Raw genomic sequence first — 18,424 nt, forward strand, 5'->3', positions numbered from 1 at the left:
TTCTCACCATTTACCTTCACGTGCCATGTGAATACTTAAACACCCATCATCAACAACTTATATCGAGCCGAGCTCTTCTTTCATCCAAATTCGGACTTTAACTACCTCGAGGTGGGCTTCATTTTTTACACTCGGGCGAAGGGGTCAAACTAACTATACCAACCAGGCTTCCACTTCTGGACTCGAACTTCACTAGCCACGAGTTCACTTAGGCCTGACGCGGTACGAGTCCCAACATGGACACGCGGAAGTCTACCGCTTTGATCCACTTGGCCTATGAGCTATTGGGTCCATTTTCAACCTAAAAGGTCGAGCTAGAAGGCTATGATATTCAATCTCTTATAAATCTGTGGATTTCTCTTTAATTTCTCCTCGATGAATCGAGCATTTGTGATCCTCTTGGGGAGTATCGCCTGATATTCGGGATTTTGTACAATTATGTATAATTTGTTTCCATGTGTATTTGAGTATATTAGGAAGATAACATATTTTTAGTCTAGAATCTCGTTGACTTTGGTCGCTTCTTTTCCTATAGAGGTGCTATTGTTTACATGTACATTATTCTCATCTAATGAAGGTTTTTTTTTTTATAAATGGTAGAGACTTTCATTAAACAATATGGATTTACATCAAGTGCCATTTATCCAACAAAACTACCAAATAATATCAGCTAGCTATGAGCTATATCATAGGGCTAAACATGTGATTGGTTATGGTAGAATTTACAATTTTGTGAGAGAGTCGGGGGTAAACATAGAGTTTTGCTTTCACATCTGCAAAAATCTTTCGAACTATAGCCTCTGGAGAAGAGTTTTGCCTTTGATAAATCCTTGTGTTCCTCTCACGCCATATGCAGTATATGTAGTGAGTCCATAGAAACTTTAAACAAATTACATCGAGTTTCTTTCCTCGAAGAGAAGAAATCCAACAAAATTTTGTATTCCAACTCACCAAATTACGATACAGGCCAACTCGAGCCAGTAAACTTCTCCAAATTTCCTAGGTGATTGAACATTCAAAAAAGAGATGTTCGCGAGTTTCCCACTGTGTGTTGCAGAATTCGCATTCAACTGACGCAATCTGAATCCCCCATGTTGATAGTCGGTCCTTTGTAGCTAATCTATTATGAACACAGAGCCAACTGATGAAAGAAGATCGCAGGAGCTGTCCATCGAACCAAATCACATTACTCCATTCCAATGTCGGGCTTCTGACTCGTAAACACTCACAGGCATTAGCAGTGGAGAAGTGCCCAAATTTGTGTGGGGTCCATAAGACTGTATCATGGTTGGAAAGATCAAGAACTGCAGCTAGGTCCCGGATCAAAGTGGCTTGTGGGTCCGAGCTCCGCGGCCAGTGCCATTGTCCTTGCGAAAGAACTGCGCTAACTTTTGCATGTGTCACTGAGGGTAGGGAAACATTGTAGTCCTCGACAACAAAATTTAATCAATGGGCCAACTGGTAAGCAGGCATCATACCAAAAAGATATAGTAATATCCGAACCAACTCTGCAGCTAGTATAAGGGGAAATCAGTGCTCTCAACTGCATTAGCTTCCTCTAGTTCCAGGAGCAGTCTCTAGGAATCCGTAAAGACCAAATACTGTGACCCTTTGTATCCGTAATGAAGGTTGAGCTTTATTGCTCCACTCTTATCATGGTATCAGAGCATTTTCACGCTGGGATTGACATAATTTTGTAATGATTCGTAAGAGAGTTGATCGTAGAAGATGTCTAACGTGAGTGATACGGAGAAGAGCTCGTGGAAGGGCAATTCTAATGAAGACGGGGAGAACTCCGCGAATAAAACTGAGGCGTAAGCTGTGTATCGGCTAGGCACATCAGACGGCGGGGGAAACATGCTAATCGGATGTCGTTTAAAGGGCGACATTTATCTCACTTGGTCATGGGCCATGTTAGCTGCGTTAAGGGCAAATAGCAAACTACCTTCGTCCATAGAACGTTCGAGAAGCCAGATGTGAGCGATCCACGTTGGGAGATATGGGATGTTTGTAATTCAACTGTGATTGCTAGGATCTTTATGGTGCGTTTGATTTTAGAGTTAAAGTAACTTTGATTTTGATTGCGAAAAAAGACAAATGATTGTGTAATGTGTTGAGTTAAAATTAAAGTTAAAATTAAAATTTTTGACAAATGTGTATTTTTGTTGTGTAGTGTGTTTAGTTAAAGGTAAAGTGATTTTAACTCCCAAAACAAACATTCCATTAATATCGTGGAGGAGGATATTCAGGCAACAATTGCTGGAGCTGTGGACAAGAAGCTCCTATGGGATGACTTAAATGAGAGATATTCGTAGGGAAATTAATCTCATATTTATCAGATAAAGTTCGAGATATGTCTCCTCGAGCAAGAGGGACGTAGTGTTTGTGATTATTACAAGATTCTATACTAAAAATATGTTATCTTCCTAATATACCCAAATACACATGAAAACATATTATACATAATTGTATAAAATCTCGAATATCACCTAATATTAAGATGTCATAAATAATATTCCCCTCTTTATTTTTACGACCAAATGCGGCCTATAAGTTCATAAGACCATGAAGCATGAATCCAGTACGAAGACACTCCATGACCGCATTAAATTAAAATTGGTTCAACTTCTCATTCTTCTCGTGTTGAAGTTTTGAATTTTTTTAAATTTCCCAGCTTCTTCATTTTTAGCGATGTTACTCTTTTCTCCCTTGTTCGAACTCTTTTCCATGTTACAAAACTTGTACATTTTAATAGCACGTTGTAAACAAAGAGGTTAGGTACAATGACAAGCGGATTTGGTACAATGACATTATTTTTGACTTCGAATAAAGAGGTTTCAGTCAAATTTACTAACAAGACTTATCATGTCCCTTGTTTTTTTTCTTTCCTATTAATTACCATTCTAACTCTACAAATTTCATTTGTAATCGTAAAAAAAAAAAATCTGATTCTCTATAGTACAAATAGAAAACTGGCGAACTTTTCTCATATGAAACCATATGCTAAAATATGCATGAACAATCTCATCCATCCAATTGATGAAGAGTACTGAGTACTACTGGAATGACGGGCATGATGAGGAAGGTCGATGCTGCAATTAATTGTATAGTGCAATCAATTTTTTATCCTTAAATAATTATATTCATCGATAATTACAATCCAACCAATATTCTATTACATGCGTTGCACGGGTTCATTATCATATATATGTTATCATTTTTATGTGATTATTGATCATATTTTAACAACAATAGTTATTATTAATAAAAATAAATGATTAATTTGAAACTCAAATCAATCATTTATTCATATTTTTACAAACTAAACTTGCGTTTAAGTCATTTAATTAATGGATTATTATGTTGATAATTTGAAAAATATTAATCTAAATTTGTTAAATTTATGAATTTATGCATTGTTATTTATATAAACAAAATTTTAGCTGAATTATATATATATATATATGTATTAACCTACATATTGGATTGGATTATATCTATAAAGCGATTTCTACATTTCTCAGTTCTTAATTATTAAATTTTAGATTATATTAGTTTGAAATTTTAAATTTGTCATATTTATGATATTATGCAATGTCATTTGTATTAAAAATATTAGATGAATTATATATATAAATATATAATGCATCAGACTGAATTATATCTTGAAAGCGATTTTTACATATACTATCACATCTTGATTAATAATTTTCTAGGTTATATTAGTTCGCAGGAACTTGCTCTTATATACATGAGATAGTGTATTCAATTATATATGGAGAGTACGGATATGTAAATTCGATAATCAAAATATAATTATGCAGTTATATCAATAATGGAAACAAATAAACTCCTTTTTTGTATTTTTTTTCAAAATTTAAAATAATTTAAGAAATTTTTACAAAAAACTATGAATAGATGAAGCAAATTGATAATTCTAATCCTATTAAATATTTATGAGAACTGATTTTACATAAACATATATAGACTATTTAAAAAAATACATCGAAGGAAAAGAAATGATTGCACCATAAAATCATTCCAGGATGGCCGCCCACAGGGAGGACGGGCGTGGTGGCCGGTCCACAACCTGGCCAGTCCGGATTGGACCGGTTCCGGCTATCATTGATGAGGACAATGTGGGCTGTGGGAGCAGATCCCAGTAGTTGAGCTGCTCACCTAGATCTCATTAATGGCGATGAACGACCATCTCCTACTTCGTTAACTTCAAATGATCTCCATCTCCCTTTTCCTATATCTGCCGAGGGAACCTCACCTCACTTCATCTCCACTATCTCTCCCTCTCTCTCTTTCTCTGTGTCTCATATTGATTCGGCTTTCTCATGGCGGGATTCCTCTCGGTGCTGAGGCGCCTCTACCTCTCCGTCTACAACTGGGCCGTCTTCGTTGGATGGTACAACCGATACCCTTCTCTGCATTTTCGTCCCATCTTCTGCAAAATCTGCATCCTCTTCACAGCTCCTTCCGTTCACCGTACGCAGGCTTCAGGTGCTGGTTCTGGCTGTCAAGACGCTCAAGGAATCGGGCCACGAGCAGGTCTACAGTGCTGTTGAGCGGCCGCTCCAGCTCTCGCAGACCGCCGCCGTGTTGGAGGTTCCTTGCCCAATCGCCCCTCACTTGATTTGAGTTCCAGTTGAATTGTATTTATGAGTTTAACAGTAACGAAGCTCTCTTGTTGTTCTTTCTCTCTTTGAATATCTGCCAATTGCACTCTGGAGCAGATCATCCATGGCCTTGTTGGTATGCTCTCTCTCTCTCTCTCTACCTCTCGTGTGAAATATTCGTATTACAATGGCGATTCCTTCCCTCCGAGGATTTACAATGTGGGACTGTGTTCGACATTTATTGCATGTTCAAATAAAGAGTAGTTCAGTGGTTATTGTAATAGGAAATCATGTATTGGGGGCTGGAAGAATGAATAGGACCGATTAAATGCGGACTGGGATAAAACCAAGAGGCAAATGAGAAGCTCGGGATTGATCCCGTTGCCTTCTCCATTTATGATCCATCTAGTCTAATGAAAGCAAGTAAAGTGAGATGCCATGCCATGCCATGTAATGCTGAACGGAGTTTTCGCCTGAATTCTCACGGCCTGTTCTGTTGGCTAGATTAGAATGTTGGTCATGGTCAACATGAGGAATTTGATGCAAATGAGAGACTGGGTACTCATAATTGTGCTGATCCTGTCTTAGCAAGAGCCATTTCCATCGAATTGAGAGCTTAATCTAGAAGGCTGGGGCATGTTGTATTCTATGCAGCATTACACCATGCAGCATATGTTGATCCATGATCATATGTGATTGATAACAGCTGTTCCTCTGATTCTACTTTATCTGCGATGCTTGTGATTTTTATAGGTTTAGTTAGATCGCCCATAACTGCCACATTACCCCAGATCAGTTCAAGGTTGTACTTAACTTGGGGCATTCTGTATAGTTTTCCAGAGGTGATTACCCTTTGCGCTGATAAATATATGTTCTACCTGTAGATTCAAGCCATGGATTTTTGTTACTTCTATGTCATAATTGTCCGCTTTGTTTGCGCAGACACAAAACCATATACTGGTTAGCTCTTTAGTGATTAGCTGGTCCATCACTGAGGTACAATAAATCTTAACATCTTCGCATATTAAACTTTTTACCTGGATTATTTTTCTGAATGCAATATATTTGATAAATTACTGGCAGTGGACTGAAAATGTACTAGCTCTATATTCTTCTTCCACGCCATATATTTTTTAAAATTCGAATTCCTATCATATTGTTTTATGTTCATTGCTCTTTCCAAAGGATTCACTCCTTGTGAAGTGAAATCATTTTTAGAATTTTATGTTGAAATATATGGGCTTCCAGCAGTTGTGGCACCTTAACTGTGGTTCTTGTTATGATAAGTAGACTGGTCATTATTCAACAAACTACTTGCCTTGGGTATATGCCTGAACTGCCTCCCTGACCTCTGTTCTGGACTTGCTTTCCTACAATGCGTTTCGAAGGATCAGAAAAGTTCAACTGTGAAGCTAGATTGATCCCGGTTTTCGATGATAGACATCATACTGTAGACATTGTTTTGCCGATTGCAGAGCACTGGTTTACCGTTTCACAGATCTAAGTACCATCAGTGTCTTTGAATTGCAGATTATTCGATATTCCTTCTTCGGCATGAAAGAGGCACTTGGTTTCGCACCCTCATGGCTATTGTGGCTGAGGTACCATTCATTCAGATTTCTGCCGCCTTCAAGGCAGTTGAGATGCTTGGCTCATATCAATCATTTTTAACTTCTATTAAAATTACTTCATTTCCACTGGCAGGTATAGCACATTTTTGGTACTGTACCCTACTGGCATCACCAGTGAAGTTGGTTTAATATATATTGCCCTGCCTTACATCAAGGTAATGAGTCAAATCATAGAAAACCCGTTGGACTCGGAATGGACTGGTATTTTGCAGAACGAGTCATTTGTTTTTATTATTAGCCAGTTCTATGGTATATCATGCAAATATCCTGGGGATTTTCCCAATAAAAAAGGAGACATGTTAAGCCATTTGTCTAGTATCGGGTCCAATTATTTTCTCTTTTCAGATTTTAATATGGGATCATTTTGCCTGGCTATTAACATGAGACTATAAAAAATTATCTGAATTGGTATGTATTGCAGAATTCTGAAAAGTACTGCATCAGAATGCCCAACAAATGGAACTTTTCCTTCGACTACTACTATGCTGCAATCCTTGCCCTCGGTATCTATGTCCCAGGTAAGTGCTGAACATTCTTTTTCGCATTCATCAGCTAATCTGTTCTTTTAATTTCCATTCATAACGAGGCTTTGGTTACAGGAAGTCCTCACATGTACGGTTACATGCTCGCCCAAAGGAAAAGGGCTTTATCAAAATCGAAGAGAGAGTAGAAGGGCAGACTGCTCTCAGAATGTCGCCTCCATTATTTGTAGACTCTGTACTTTTAACATTAATATATTTAACGGTCCTGGCACTGCCTTCGAAATGCAAATGCAAAACAAATGATCTGAAACTGAATTTAGTGGAATGCCCTCTTCCTTTGAATTGTCTGTTTTCCGGTAAGCAGTCAGCTCAATCTGGACAATAATCTCAACGAAAAAACTAGATTGTTGTTATAGTCATTAGAGTTTAGAAAGGAGATGTGTCATCTTAACGTGAAGGCCACTCGGCACCGAATAATAATAAAGATGCAAGAAAAGAAAAAAAACTGCATCCTTGCTTTTCCTTGCTGTTGAACTGAAGTTGGAAATCAATTCGAGTTGATCAGCAGGTCTCCAAATGCAAGCTAACAGTTAGTCGGCAGATTCGATCAACCAATGTACGGCAGCCTGTCAAATAAACAATCAAAACAGAATTTCTAAGATGGTAGTTTAGGAATTTACAATCATAAAGTATCTCATAAGATCCTAATATCAGTTGACAGATGATTAGTTCGAATTTTAGCCCGATTTTGCCTGAACTCGGGCTGAGTTGAGCTGGTGATTGTGCTAGCGTTCTAGCTCGAGATTGGGAGATATTCTCAGATGGCAAGGTAGAAAAAAATCAAATTACAGTGTGCAAATATCAACACCTAAATGACACGAAACAGTTAAGAATGAGCCATAGAACGCCGAGGTCAGCTAAAGCTGCAGGTTTGGAGAAAACCAGAAAAGCAAAGATTGTACTCACCCAAGCTTTAGAGAAGTGTTCGAGCAATTGGAGCTCGATCCATGAGTGGGCAACTCAGAGGACTGGTCTTCTTCACTGCTAGTTTCCGAATTAGCAGCAACTTGCTTCAGTCGACGTATTTCAGCAACCTATATTTATTTTCATTGGCAATGATAAATGCAGAAATACGAATATGTTTGCCCAGTACGACGCGGGAAAAAAGGAAAAAAAAATGGAGGGGGAGGGGGGACCCGTAAGGCGATATCGATACCTGTTGGCTTAGTTTCCCCTTTTGCAGGGCCAGTTCTGTTCCCTGCATCAGTTTCCAAAAGCATGAGACTACATCAGCAAGCGAAGGAATAGAAGAGACTTCTCTTCCACCAAAAACCTCAACAGAACTCGAATGAATCTTATAACTCAGAAAAAGAACCTCACTTGACACATATTTAAACATTGATGATAGGATTTGTTATGAATTCTCAGCATCCAAATAGAAAGTCGAGGAGACGATCAACTGACCTTTTGCTGAAGGTCTTGTATTTCTGTCGTAATCTTTTCTGTCTGAAAGGGAAGAAAACAAAAATAACAATGATGTGGGTGCGATGAGAGTATCACCAGTTGGTCCGATCGACAGGGCAAATCAAAGATCAAGAATTCACATGGGCCTGTGTTTATTTCAGAGAGCCCGCATGTTCATATCGAGGAAATGACAGTATCAACCAAATGCAGAACTGACCTTCTTTGTGATCACTCGTTTCAGTCCCTCTTCCAGTGCTTTTTCCAGCTGATCCAGTTTGTCTGTGTTTAATCCCTGGAGCTCCTCTCCTCTCATCAGCCTATTTTTAGCATATTATTTTCCGTATTATACAAGATACGGAGTTCTTCCACTTGACAAGCAAGATATATTCTATTCGTACATGTGTACGAGTTGCAAGTTATACGTCGAGAATACAGCAACAAGATATACGACGAGGATACAGCAAAGAGACCTGTACCTCAATTTGTGACTTTCATCCACAACTTCCTTGCTTAACCCCGATGATCCACCATTCTCCAACAACTGCGCTTGAGATGGACGTTGTACCCCATCAATAAGGAAAATAAATTTCAAGAAAAATTTCCGAGCTTTTAAAGCATCGCAACATACAATATCGCTGCACCTTCATACAGGCATATGGCAATCGTAGCTTAACGGGAAGGTATGAGAGTAAAGGCTCAACGTATCTTCCGACTTCAGGAGCTGTAGTTAAGGCTAAAGGCCTGCTTAACATACTTTACTCTCTGCGTGACTCGTAGAAACCTAGGAGAAAAGGCCACTTCTCGACCGATCTACGACATCCAATCAAGATCCTAGCTAACCTCATTACAAATCAATTTGACTGGTTCATTCATTTCACGCATTTCTTGACTGCTGAATAAGGCCATATGTCGGGCTTAGTATCCTTGCAAAAGTAGAGGACTAGACGGGGATGATTACCGGCGTGTCCTGGGAGGGCTGCTGCAATTTCTCGAGATTCTTGGACAGCAGACGATACCTTTCTAGTATATCCGACATGCTTTAGAAGGCAAGAGACATCGACATCAGTTCACAGAGAACATACGTTGTTGTACTGTAAGTCAAGCAGCGGAGCGAGCAGTCGACACGGAGAGAGAACACGACCTCGAGCTGGAGAACTCGAAGAGCTTGCCGGCGGAGGAGAAGATGATGAGGCCGACGTCAGCATCGCAGAGCACTGACAGCTCCTCGGCCTTCTTGAAGAGCCCCCTCCTCCGCTTCGAGAAAGTCACGTGCCTCGCCGTCGCGTTCTCGATCTTCCGTATGCATATCTTCTCCCTCGCCATTCTTCCGGCTCCCACCAAGCCCCCCAACCACAGAGCACAGCAGCAGCAGCAGGAGGAAGTTTCTCCAGTTCCCTTTTACCTTGGAGCTTAAGAGGATACGAAAGCAGGAGAAGTGATCGCTATTAATGGAAGCAGGATACCATTTAATGAAAGCGAGAGGGACAAAAAGAAGAGGCCTCCCCTCTCCCCGCAGAAAGGACAGAGTGTGGAGGGCTTTGCGAAAGGATTTGCCTTTTGGTTCAGAGGCTTTCTTTTTCTTTTTCTTTTTTTTTTTTTGACCCGGGGTGTGCAGGCTTCGCCCGACTAATCCCCGGGGCTCCGTGAACCCCCGGCGACGCACGGAGCGGGTAATTACGCCAAAGGCGCTCCGGTGGCCCCAAGGGGATTTGAACCCAAGTCTCGGGGCAAATTGGATGCTCATTAACCATTAGGCCAAACCGCTTGAGATTTGGTTCAGAGGCTTTCATTTACTGCAAATGATGAAGCAAATGTGGGCTTTATCTAGCAAAAAAAAAAAAGGAAAAAGATGAAGCAAATGTGTATTTTACCAGTTTTGGTAAAGTCCCATGTTTTCTTCCATTTCTTTCTTTGCCCGGCAGCTCGGGTGGTGTCCGGTCGCCGGGGAAGTACCCATGCTTTCGTACAGTAAATCACAGGTGAGGATTCACGTTACGGCTTGCAGCTCCATAAAGGGTCTGTTTCGATGATATCAAATACACCTCAGCTTACGCTGAATTGAAGCCTGAAAAGAAGGGATCAATGGATCGGTCTATTGGCATAATACGTGCACCCCACACAACAAATGGCACATTCTCAGGGTTAATGTACACGGTCTCTTATAGCAACCGAACAACTTGGGTTCAGAGCCACGGTCGAACTAGCTCACAATCAGCACCAGTATTGCAAGCATTCCATGTTATTTGGCGATCCAGATTTCCTGCTCCATGTGTCCCGAGAGGCCGAATTACCGGGAACTTGGCACAGTGTTGGAGCGAGATCAAATCGAGGCCCTCGGAGACAAGAGAATATATTAAATTCCTATTAGGCTTATACGGGGTCGGACCCATATCCACTTAAAAGTTCAAGCTGATAATTGAGGACTAAAATGAGATAAATCTCATATCGAAAAAGAAAAGGAAAATTCATGAGTTAATATATGAATTGGATACCACCACTTATCAATATGAGCTTTTAAGTGGAAATGAATCCAAGCCTGTATAAGCCCAATGGAAATTTAATATGGTATCAAAGCCCGAGTTACGCATATTCGCACCTACGTGCGTGTGTGTACTCATACCATGCATCGCCCAAGCACGGAAAATGAGCCCGACTCGAGGTCAATTGTTGAGGGCGAGTTGCATCGTCCGAGCACGAAAGATGAGTTCGGCTCGAGGTCAATTATTGAGGGCTGGTATTTAAGGGCACGTGACAACGTGTATGCAGAAATAGATTACACGTTGCACGTGATGACGGATATTGATGAGTAAAGTGAAATAAATTCTATATCGAAAAAGAAAAAAAATTTATGAATTAATATATCACTTTTAAAAGTTTTTAAATGCTCCTGATGTTGCTGTAATGCATCAAACCTGTGGCTTTGAGTGTTGCAAGTGGCCCAATGGCAGGGGAAGGGGACCAAGACAGACAGCAGCACAGAAGCATAGATCAATCAAGTGGAAATAATTTATGTTATCATTTCCCTATTGGGAATGGAAAAACAGCTTGGATAGGAAATCCGGATTTCCTTTCTTTTTTTGACAGCTGCAATGGAAGAGGTCCTACGTAATCTTTACTGTATTTAGTGGTTTTTGGTTTTCTTCTTCTTCTTTTTGATTTTAACAGAGGCTAATAGTCAGTAATCTCACTTAATATCTAATATGTAATTTTTTGATTATTAGGTGGAGGCATGCTCACCTATCAATTAAATATCGTTATCCACATCTAACAAGGATAAGAGGAATACCGTCCATTCACAACTTTAAAATTGGAATACTACTTCGACGACAAATAGGGAAAACTTTCACCTCTTATTTGCTCCCAAGTCTCCAAGGAGATTTGAACCCCTAGCAGTATAGGAACACTAGTGCGTTACCAGTGGACCTATAACTCTTTGGCAATAGCTTGCAATTATTGAATGACGCTATGGATGTCATCCTTAGTCAATACTAGTTATAACCCAATTCATTCTCTACTCCACAATTAGCAATTGTAGGCTAAACATGAAGATTTTCAGGGAAAATGAAGCGTGAAAATGTCATTTTCATCCCTAATATTTTAGCAGTCATCAATTTTATCCATAAAATTGAAAAGTCATCGAGTTTTGTTTAGTTTTGAAATCATAATTTTATTATACTTCACCCTACTCTATTTTTCTTTCAATTCAACAACACAATCAATAATTTTTTATCATTTTATTCAACTTAATAATAATTTTTCTCGTATACTTTTTCTTAACTATTATTGTGATTAATTCTTTAATACTAAATTCTTTAAATTCTTCATTATTTTTTATTTTTCTCTAATTTTCTAATAAATTATTTCACATACTTTTTCTTAACAATTGTTAAAACTAATTTCTTAATAATAATTTTTTTCAACTATCGTGTCCTTGTCGCGTGGAGTAGAGTAATAATTCCACTCCCAAACCAAATTCAAACCAATAAATTCCCAATAATTTGTTTTGGCCAAAGTTCCCTAAAATTTGAAAAATCCCATCAATTTAGTTTTACCGTCCACTTGCCATGACAAAAAAATTAATGGTGTCAAGAAATGAGATCCTGTGCCACGTGGGACGTTATGAATGGAGAAAAATTTAAAACCTAAAATGAAATTAATAAATAATAATTAAGCTGCATGATGTTCAATTAGTATAATTTTGTTTTATAATTCTTCTATTAGTAAAAACAAAAACACTTTTGATCCTCAACCTTTAGAGTTTATGTCATCTTGTCCTTTTTTTTTTAAGCATTCATGTTTTCAACCTTTCACTTTTCTATCACTTTAATCCTAGAGTAAACTAACAATTTGATCCTTAACGTTTGAGCAAGCCATCAATTTCATCCTCCACGTTTCATAGCCATCAAAAATGCCCCCGACGTTATATTTCCATCTATCAATTTCGTCCTTTCCGTCAACCCACTTTAACTGCGTTAATTAAATATTCAAAAAACTTTTTTTAAATAAAAACAAAAATCATCAGAAGGGCTACCCCCTCTCTCTCTCTCTCAATTACAGAAGGAGAGATCAAAGGCCCCTCCCTCCCGATCAGCTTCTCCGTCGAAGAGGTCGCTGGAGGCGTCGATGTCAACAAAGGATCCAATTTTTCTCCGATATTCATCAAAGGGCTCCAAGATTCAAACTTGTAGCCTTGAAATTTTTTGGTCAAGAAAAGGGCTGATATCAATACGAAAGGAAACGGCTTTGGAAGCATATTATTCAATAGATGACATGATCGCGGGAGAGAAAGAGAGAGAGAGAGAGATATGGGTGGATAGTTACAGAGGTGGGGTCTATGAGGGAGAGGCAGCGAGGGTAGCAGAGGCCGGGATTTATGGTGGGGTCGTGGTAGAGTTTTCCCTTCCTCAGCTTCTGCTCTAAACTTCTCTCGTCCCCATGTCGTCTTCTCAGCACTTCGATCGCTGCTTCCGCTTCCGCTTCTTGCAGAAACGAAGAAGAAGAAGAAATGAGCAGTGAAGGGGGGTGGAGAGAGAGAAGGGACGCCACTCCCAGTTTAGCTACTCAACCCTTCGATTGCTAAAACCCCGGCACTTCTGGCGTTGTCATAAGGATCAAGCTAGCTGAAATACCGTGCCCGCAATTTCCAGCTCCTTAGAGTAGTCCCAGATCGATCTTTCTCTCCTCTCCAAATCCATTCTCTATCTCCCCGTCCTTGTGTTACAGACTTACAGAAGAGAGAGGGAGGGAGCCCCCTTGATTCCTTTTTTTATTAAATAATTTTTAAAAGATTTAATTAATGCCGTTAACGGCAAGTTAACGAAAAGGACGAAATTAATAGATGGAAATATAACGCCAGGGGCATTTTTGATGGCTATGAAACGTGGAGGATGAAATTGATGGCTGGCTCAAACGTTAAGGACCAAATTGTTAGTTTACACTTAATCCTACGTCCAGTTTCCCCCCAAAAAAACACATTTTTCTGCAAATATCAAATAGTTGAGAACACGAAGACAAACAAAAAAAGGTTAGAACTAAAACGACAAAAACATCAGAAGTATCTTTTTTTCTTTCTTCTATTGATCATGCTTTTGTTAGGCGATTCTTGTATATCATGTTTTTGAATTTCAAATAAAAGGTATCATATTCGGTGTTAATTATTATTATTTTTATATTTATTAAGGAATTTTTTTCTGCCATTAATTAAAAAAACAATTTTTGGAATATATACTTAAATATTATTAAAATTAGGGTTAATGGCAGAAAAAATCATAAACTTTATACTTTTTTTTTCTCAAATCTAACACGAACTTTTCGAAATGACACATAAAATTAACTCATATTTCGTTCTCACATTTAACATTCCGTCAATCATTCCGTTAATTTTAACGGATTTTACTTAATGGCGTTACGCAACGCATTCGAATAAGATGAGTGAACCCCATGGATTTATTTAATAATTAATTTTTATGAAAAATGAAAAAAGAAAAAAGAATTAAAAAGAAAAATTGAAGCGAAAGGGAGGGGGGATCGGCAACCCCGATTGGGGAGGTGGCGGCCGCCATCGAGGCAATCCCCCTAACCGAAATTGAAGAAATTGAGAGAACCCCCAATTTCGAGTTTTTTCTTAACTGTGGTTTGTGGGGTCTCGATTGCAGTCGCCACTCCCCAAATCGAGGTCAGTGGCGACGACGGTGGTTGCCAGCAACCCCGATTGGGTTGGGGGGCAGCGATTGCAATGGAGATGCCACTCGCTCCTATCGAGAAAACCCCCAATTTTGGGGCTTCTCTCGTTCGGGGTTGGTGGTGCCTTGATTGCGGTCGCCATCCACCCCAGTTGGGGTTGCTTGGGACGACAAAGTTCGTTGCCGCCCTAATCGGGGCCACCGTGGCCACCGATCCCACTCCTCCACTTTCCTTATGATTTTTCATATTTTATTTCATTTTCATTTTTAGAATAATTAATTATTAAATAAATCCAAGTGGGGTACTCATCCAATCCAAATGCACTATGTGGCGCCGATAAATAAAATCCGTGAAAATTAACGGGAGAATTGACGGAATGTTAGATGTGAGAATGGAAAGTGAGTTGATGATTTTACATGACATTTTAAAAAGTTGGTGTTACATTTGAGAAAAAGTGCAAAGTTGGTTTTTTTTTTTGGTAATCAACCCTTAAAATTATTAGTTTTCTTTTAAGCAATGCATAGCATAGGTCATCATATAGTTTTCTCCGTACAAGAGATATGCCCGGAACTGAAATTTTTCGATGGGAATCATATTATCCGAAAGTTCAATTAGGTTCCGACTAATGAAGTCGAATCGGGTCGATCTACTCGGGAGTAAAGCTCTCGTACCATAAATTTTCTGCATTTTGAAGGGGAAAAACGATTACTTGCGTGAAAGACCTGATTACGGTTCTGATTCCAATTTCAATTCCAATTTGTGAAAATCGAAACCCGAATCCAATATGGGCCAAAACCCGAACCAAATCAATCGGCAACCACATGGACTCTGTGGTCATCTGATCTTTGTGCTCTTTCATTTCGTTCGGGCCGAAACAAAGCTGAGCCCTAAATGTCCCCGTCACCCGCTCCCCCACTATAAAGGGACAGGCGCTACCGCCGTCTCTCTCCCGCTCGAGCAGAAACCTAGTGAGGCCTTCGGTGAACCTCCGAGCTCCGACTCGCTGCATTGCAAAGCGAAATTGCTCTGCCGAAGTATAGGTTCAGCTGCAGCTTGACAATGGTGCTTCCCAGTACGTGCTGCTGCTTCTCCAATTCATTGCCCACGCACGTCCCCTCCCAAGGGTGGTTTCTTCCAAGGAAGCAGCTCCCGAGGATCGGTCCTCAACCAGCTGCGAATCTGCATTCCTCCAACAGTACGTTTCTGCTTCTCCAGGCTTCATTTCCCCATTATCGACTCGATTCCATTTCTGGGTAGCTGGTAATTTGCTGTTGCTCGTTCAGCTGTTGCGTATTCCGCGTGTTCTGTTCTGCCATTTATTTTCTTGGGAGAAACCCTCTGCGGGGTTTGATGGTTTTCGAGTGAGATTTAACCTGTTGAAGTGGCTTCTCTTACTTGGTAGGGTTGGCATTTCATAGACTGTCACTGAGGGCAACAACCTCCGAGGACGCGTCTAGTGGGGCGAACCAGTATGTCGGTGAAGACCGTGACACCATCACTGCAAGTGCAGTCGAAGTGGACGTGGAAGAGAAGCCAGCAGCCCCGCAGAATTCGTTTGCTGAAGGCTTCTCACCGGCAGCATCCAATGAGGAGCCACCGCCCCCTGATGGGCAGGCACAGTCATTTGAGTTGTTGGAGAACATCGACTTAAAGGTTTGTTTTTTAACATAAATTAATCCTAAGATAGGAACCTTGTCTCCCTCTTGTTTTGTTGTGTTTATTCATATGTTGTTGTCAGAGAATTCGTCAATAAGATGCAAAGGATTCATCAGCAGTCGGAACCCTGCTTAACTTGACCTTTCCAGTTCAATCCCTTTTCTTTTGTCTCCTCACTTTTTACTTCCAAGAAGATGGAAAGAAAGAATTCGTAAGTGCAAAATCTCTTCCTTTCCATTCTTGCACAAGAACCTGGAAATACAATGCTGTTAATTCGAACTCTTCATCCAAAAAGATGAGGTAGAAGAACATCTAATTAATTGAGTATTGCACTCTCAAGAATGTACTCCCTTAACCTCTTTATCGATGGCACTCTTCTTTTTTCTAAATAATTTTGTTCCTAAAGTTTCGACGGCATTCTTGATGATTGGCTTCTATATCCGGTTCGTTTAGATTTTTGATTTATTTATATCAGGTATGTCGAGAAAATTGTGAATGGAATTGAAGGTTTTGTTGCTATGATGATGCATGATCTGTGAAGGTGCGCAATAGTCGTGCTTGATGAGGCAACTGATCCTGAGCGGTTACCTGAGCAACTAGGCCTCTCCCATTTCAATGACTTTGTGCTTTTTAAGTGTTATCTTCCTCTTACTAATGCTCGCGACTTTCTGGAATTCTAGATCAGCGTTATTTTCTTACTTCACATTTTGGAACTGTTTTTCATCTTGCTTTGGTTCATCTTTTTCCTTGATTCAAGTTCATAAATTTATCCAGTTCCATTACCTTAGAAGGTGACTGTGCATTGAGTTTGGATTTTTCTTCTGTTACTTTTATTTAAGAGAAAGTTGGATTGAACATCTCTTTTTTTTGCTCAGTTTTTCCAATAAAAGAGGTGGTTGCAATGATGATAACGAAGTTAATGGAGAGACTTTTGTCTTGATGAAACATCGACCTTTGTGTCGACCTGAGCGGTTAGCTGAGCAACATATTTTGGGATCTTTCTTAAGCTGTGCTGCATTCTTTCAAGCAAACTGTTCTCTTATGGTATCTCATACCTTTTAATCCTGCATATTCAAAAGAGTAAAACTTTAGAAGTGAAAAGATAATATGATAATGTTACCAGCTCGACAGAGTTTCCCTTTTATTTAGGAATCCTTAAATTGAGTTTTTATCAAATAATCAAAAGGACTTCTCGCTTATTTGCAGTTTGATTCTGAAGACACCCTCTCTATTGCTCTATATGGTAGCGGCGCTCTGGTGGCCCTATGGTTAGCATCAGCTGTTGTTGGGGCAATCGATTCTATTCCTCTGGTACATAATCTCTCACGAGTAAAAATGAATCGTGAAGTCAGAAAGTTTTTGTTTGTGCACGTTCAATGATATATATATATATATCTATTTAATTCACCTGTGTGAATACAGTTGCCTAAGCTATTGGAGGTGGTTGGTCTGGGATACACTGTGTGGTTCACATGGCGCTACCTGATTTTCAAGGTATGGAGTTTGTCAGTTTTACTTTTCCCTTATCGATATCAACTAAATTGTTTTGTTTCTGTAAAATATATTTTTGTGATTAAAATGTGAAGATTTTTTTTTTGTTCATATATTCTTTTTAAGAGTTGAAAGAGAAGGGCCTAGTCGTGCTTTTGCCCCTACCCAAGCACTTGTAGTGAAGTTCAAGCTTGCATAAGATAACCATTCCTCTGTGTTCGCGTTTGTGAAAATATTCTGTGCATATGTTTCTCTTTCAAGTTTATTATGCGTATGAAGTAAATCCTATAATTTCTTCATGGAACTAATTTAACTATTCAGCAATGATCCCATTGTTTTGCTTTAATTTGTGAAAATGGGAATTAGCAAATCTTTTTCTGTTGCTAAAGAGTATCTGCGGTAAGAATTTAACAAGAAATGCTGTTATCTTGTTTCTGCAGAAAAACAGAGAGGAATTTTTAGCGAAAATCAGCGAGCTGAAGCAGGAGGTTCTTGGCTCAAAGGATGACTGACGATGCCAGAGAGATTTTGCATGAACGGTGTCTGCCTTGTGTAATCAAATCATTCTGTAGAGATTATAGTTTCGCTCTGCTCCCTGGGCAAGCATAATCCTGTTGATAATAGATGAGAAATATGTGTGGATGAAATTTATGTGCTTTCGGGCTATCTACTTAACGCTAATTCACAGTTTGGGGAGAAATGGGAGGACTCAGAAAAAGTAGAACGCAGCAAATTGCCTATGCTGTGAGCTCGGTTCTTCTTTACAATGTCGATGCATTCGTTGGGTTACAAAAATTCTCGACATAGTTGAGGTTTTGTCCAACTCCATCTTTATACAATTTCGTCTTGAAGAGGTTGAATTGTTGAGGCAAAAAGATTCATGGCATCAGCT

General features: G+C 39.5%; 3 protein-coding genes and 2 non-coding genes across 5 annotated transcripts; 4 read left to right on the forward strand and 1 right to left on the reverse strand.

The window, feature by feature from the left end:
* The first annotated feature begins 4,153 nt into the window (after positions 1-4,153).
* LOC116192221 (very-long-chain (3R)-3-hydroxyacyl-CoA dehydratase PASTICCINO 2A) lies at positions 4,154-7,080 on the forward strand. Its single transcript, XM_031520699.1, has 9 exons — positions 4,154-4,414; positions 4,503-4,614; positions 4,743-4,761; positions 5,379-5,467; positions 5,568-5,621; positions 6,156-6,226; positions 6,330-6,411; positions 6,678-6,774; positions 6,856-7,080. Exons 1-9 carry the CDS (start codon positions 4,344-4,346, stop codon positions 6,924-6,926), a joined length of 666 nt encoding a protein of 221 aa, XP_031376559.1. The 5' UTR covers positions 4,154-4,343; the 3' UTR covers positions 6,927-7,080.
* Positions 7,081-7,125: 45 nt separating this feature from the next.
* LOC116192222 (MADS-box protein SVP-like) lies at positions 7,126-9,720 on the reverse strand. Its single transcript, XM_031520700.1, has 8 exons — positions 9,344-9,720; positions 9,161-9,239; positions 8,679-8,743; positions 8,420-8,519; positions 8,203-8,244; positions 7,955-7,996; positions 7,705-7,832; positions 7,126-7,364 (listed from the first exon to the last, which is right to left on the reverse strand). Exons 1-8 carry the CDS (start codon positions 9,523-9,525, stop codon positions 7,346-7,348), a joined length of 657 nt encoding a protein of 218 aa, XP_031376560.1. The 5' UTR covers positions 9,526-9,720; the 3' UTR covers positions 7,126-7,345.
* A 5,526-nt stretch (positions 9,721-15,246) lies between these two features.
* LOC116213395 (protein CURVATURE THYLAKOID 1D, chloroplastic) lies at positions 15,247-18,355 on the forward strand. The gene is made up of 5 exons (XM_031548297.1): positions 15,247-15,580; positions 15,788-16,038; positions 17,248-17,352; positions 17,464-17,535; positions 17,973-18,355. Exons 1-5 carry the CDS (start codon positions 15,445-15,447, stop codon positions 18,042-18,044), a joined length of 636 nt encoding a protein of 211 aa, XP_031404157.1. The 5' UTR covers positions 15,247-15,444; the 3' UTR covers positions 18,045-18,355.
* LOC116193348 lies at positions 16,555-16,637 on the forward strand. Its single transcript, XR_004154260.1, has one exon. It is a non-coding gene; the product is annotated as a small nucleolar RNA snoR128 (small nucleolar RNA).
* On the forward strand, positions 16,938-17,025 carry LOC116193347. Its single transcript, XR_004154259.1, has one exon. It is a non-coding gene; the product is annotated as a small nucleolar RNA snoR128 (small nucleolar RNA).
* Positions 18,356-18,424: the final 69 nt, after the last annotated feature.

Source organism: Punica granatum, chromosome 1 (assembly GCF_007655135.1).
Source record: "Punica granatum isolate Tunisia-2019 chromosome 1, ASM765513v2, whole genome shotgun sequence".
NCBI classification, from domain to species: domain Eukaryota; kingdom Viridiplantae; phylum Streptophyta; class Magnoliopsida; order Myrtales; family Lythraceae; genus Punica; species Punica granatum.

Bases quoted from the DNA above. Each gene is read 5' to 3' on its own strand.
- LOC116192221 (XM_031520699.1), top strand. From the start codon at position 4,344: ATGGCGGGATTCCTCTCGGTGCTGAGGCGCCTCTACCTCTCCGTCTAC. The intron at 6,227-6,329 runs GTACCATTCATT...TTCCACTGGCAG, and splicing joins TCATGGCTATTGTGGCTGAG to GTATAGCACATTTTTGGTAC. The intron at 6,412-6,677 runs GTAATGAGTCAA...TATGTATTGCAG, and splicing joins TTGCCCTGCCTTACATCAAG to AATTCTGAAAAGTACTGCAT.
- LOC116192222 (XM_031520700.1), bottom strand. From the start codon at position 9,525: ATGGCGAGGGAGAAGATATGCATACGGAAGATCGAGAACGCGACGGCG. The intron at 9,240-9,343 runs GTCGTGTTCTCT...TGCCTTCTAAAG, and splicing joins TTCGAGTTCTCCAGCTCGAG to CATGTCGGATATACTAGAAA. The intron at 8,245-8,419 runs GTCAGTTCTGCA...CTTCCCTTTCAG, and splicing joins AACGAGTGATCACAAAGAAG to ACAGAAAAGATTACGACAGA.
- LOC116213395 (XM_031548297.1), top strand. From the start codon at position 15,445: ATGGTGCTTCCCAGTACGTGCTGCTGCTTCTCCAATTCATTGCCCACG. The intron at 16,039-17,247 runs GTTTGTTTTTTA...GCTTATTTGCAG, and splicing joins TGGAGAACATCGACTTAAAG to TTTGATTCTGAAGACACCCT. The intron at 17,536-17,972 runs GTATGGAGTTTG...TTGTTTCTGCAG, and splicing joins GGCGCTACCTGATTTTCAAG to AAAAACAGAGAGGAATTTTT.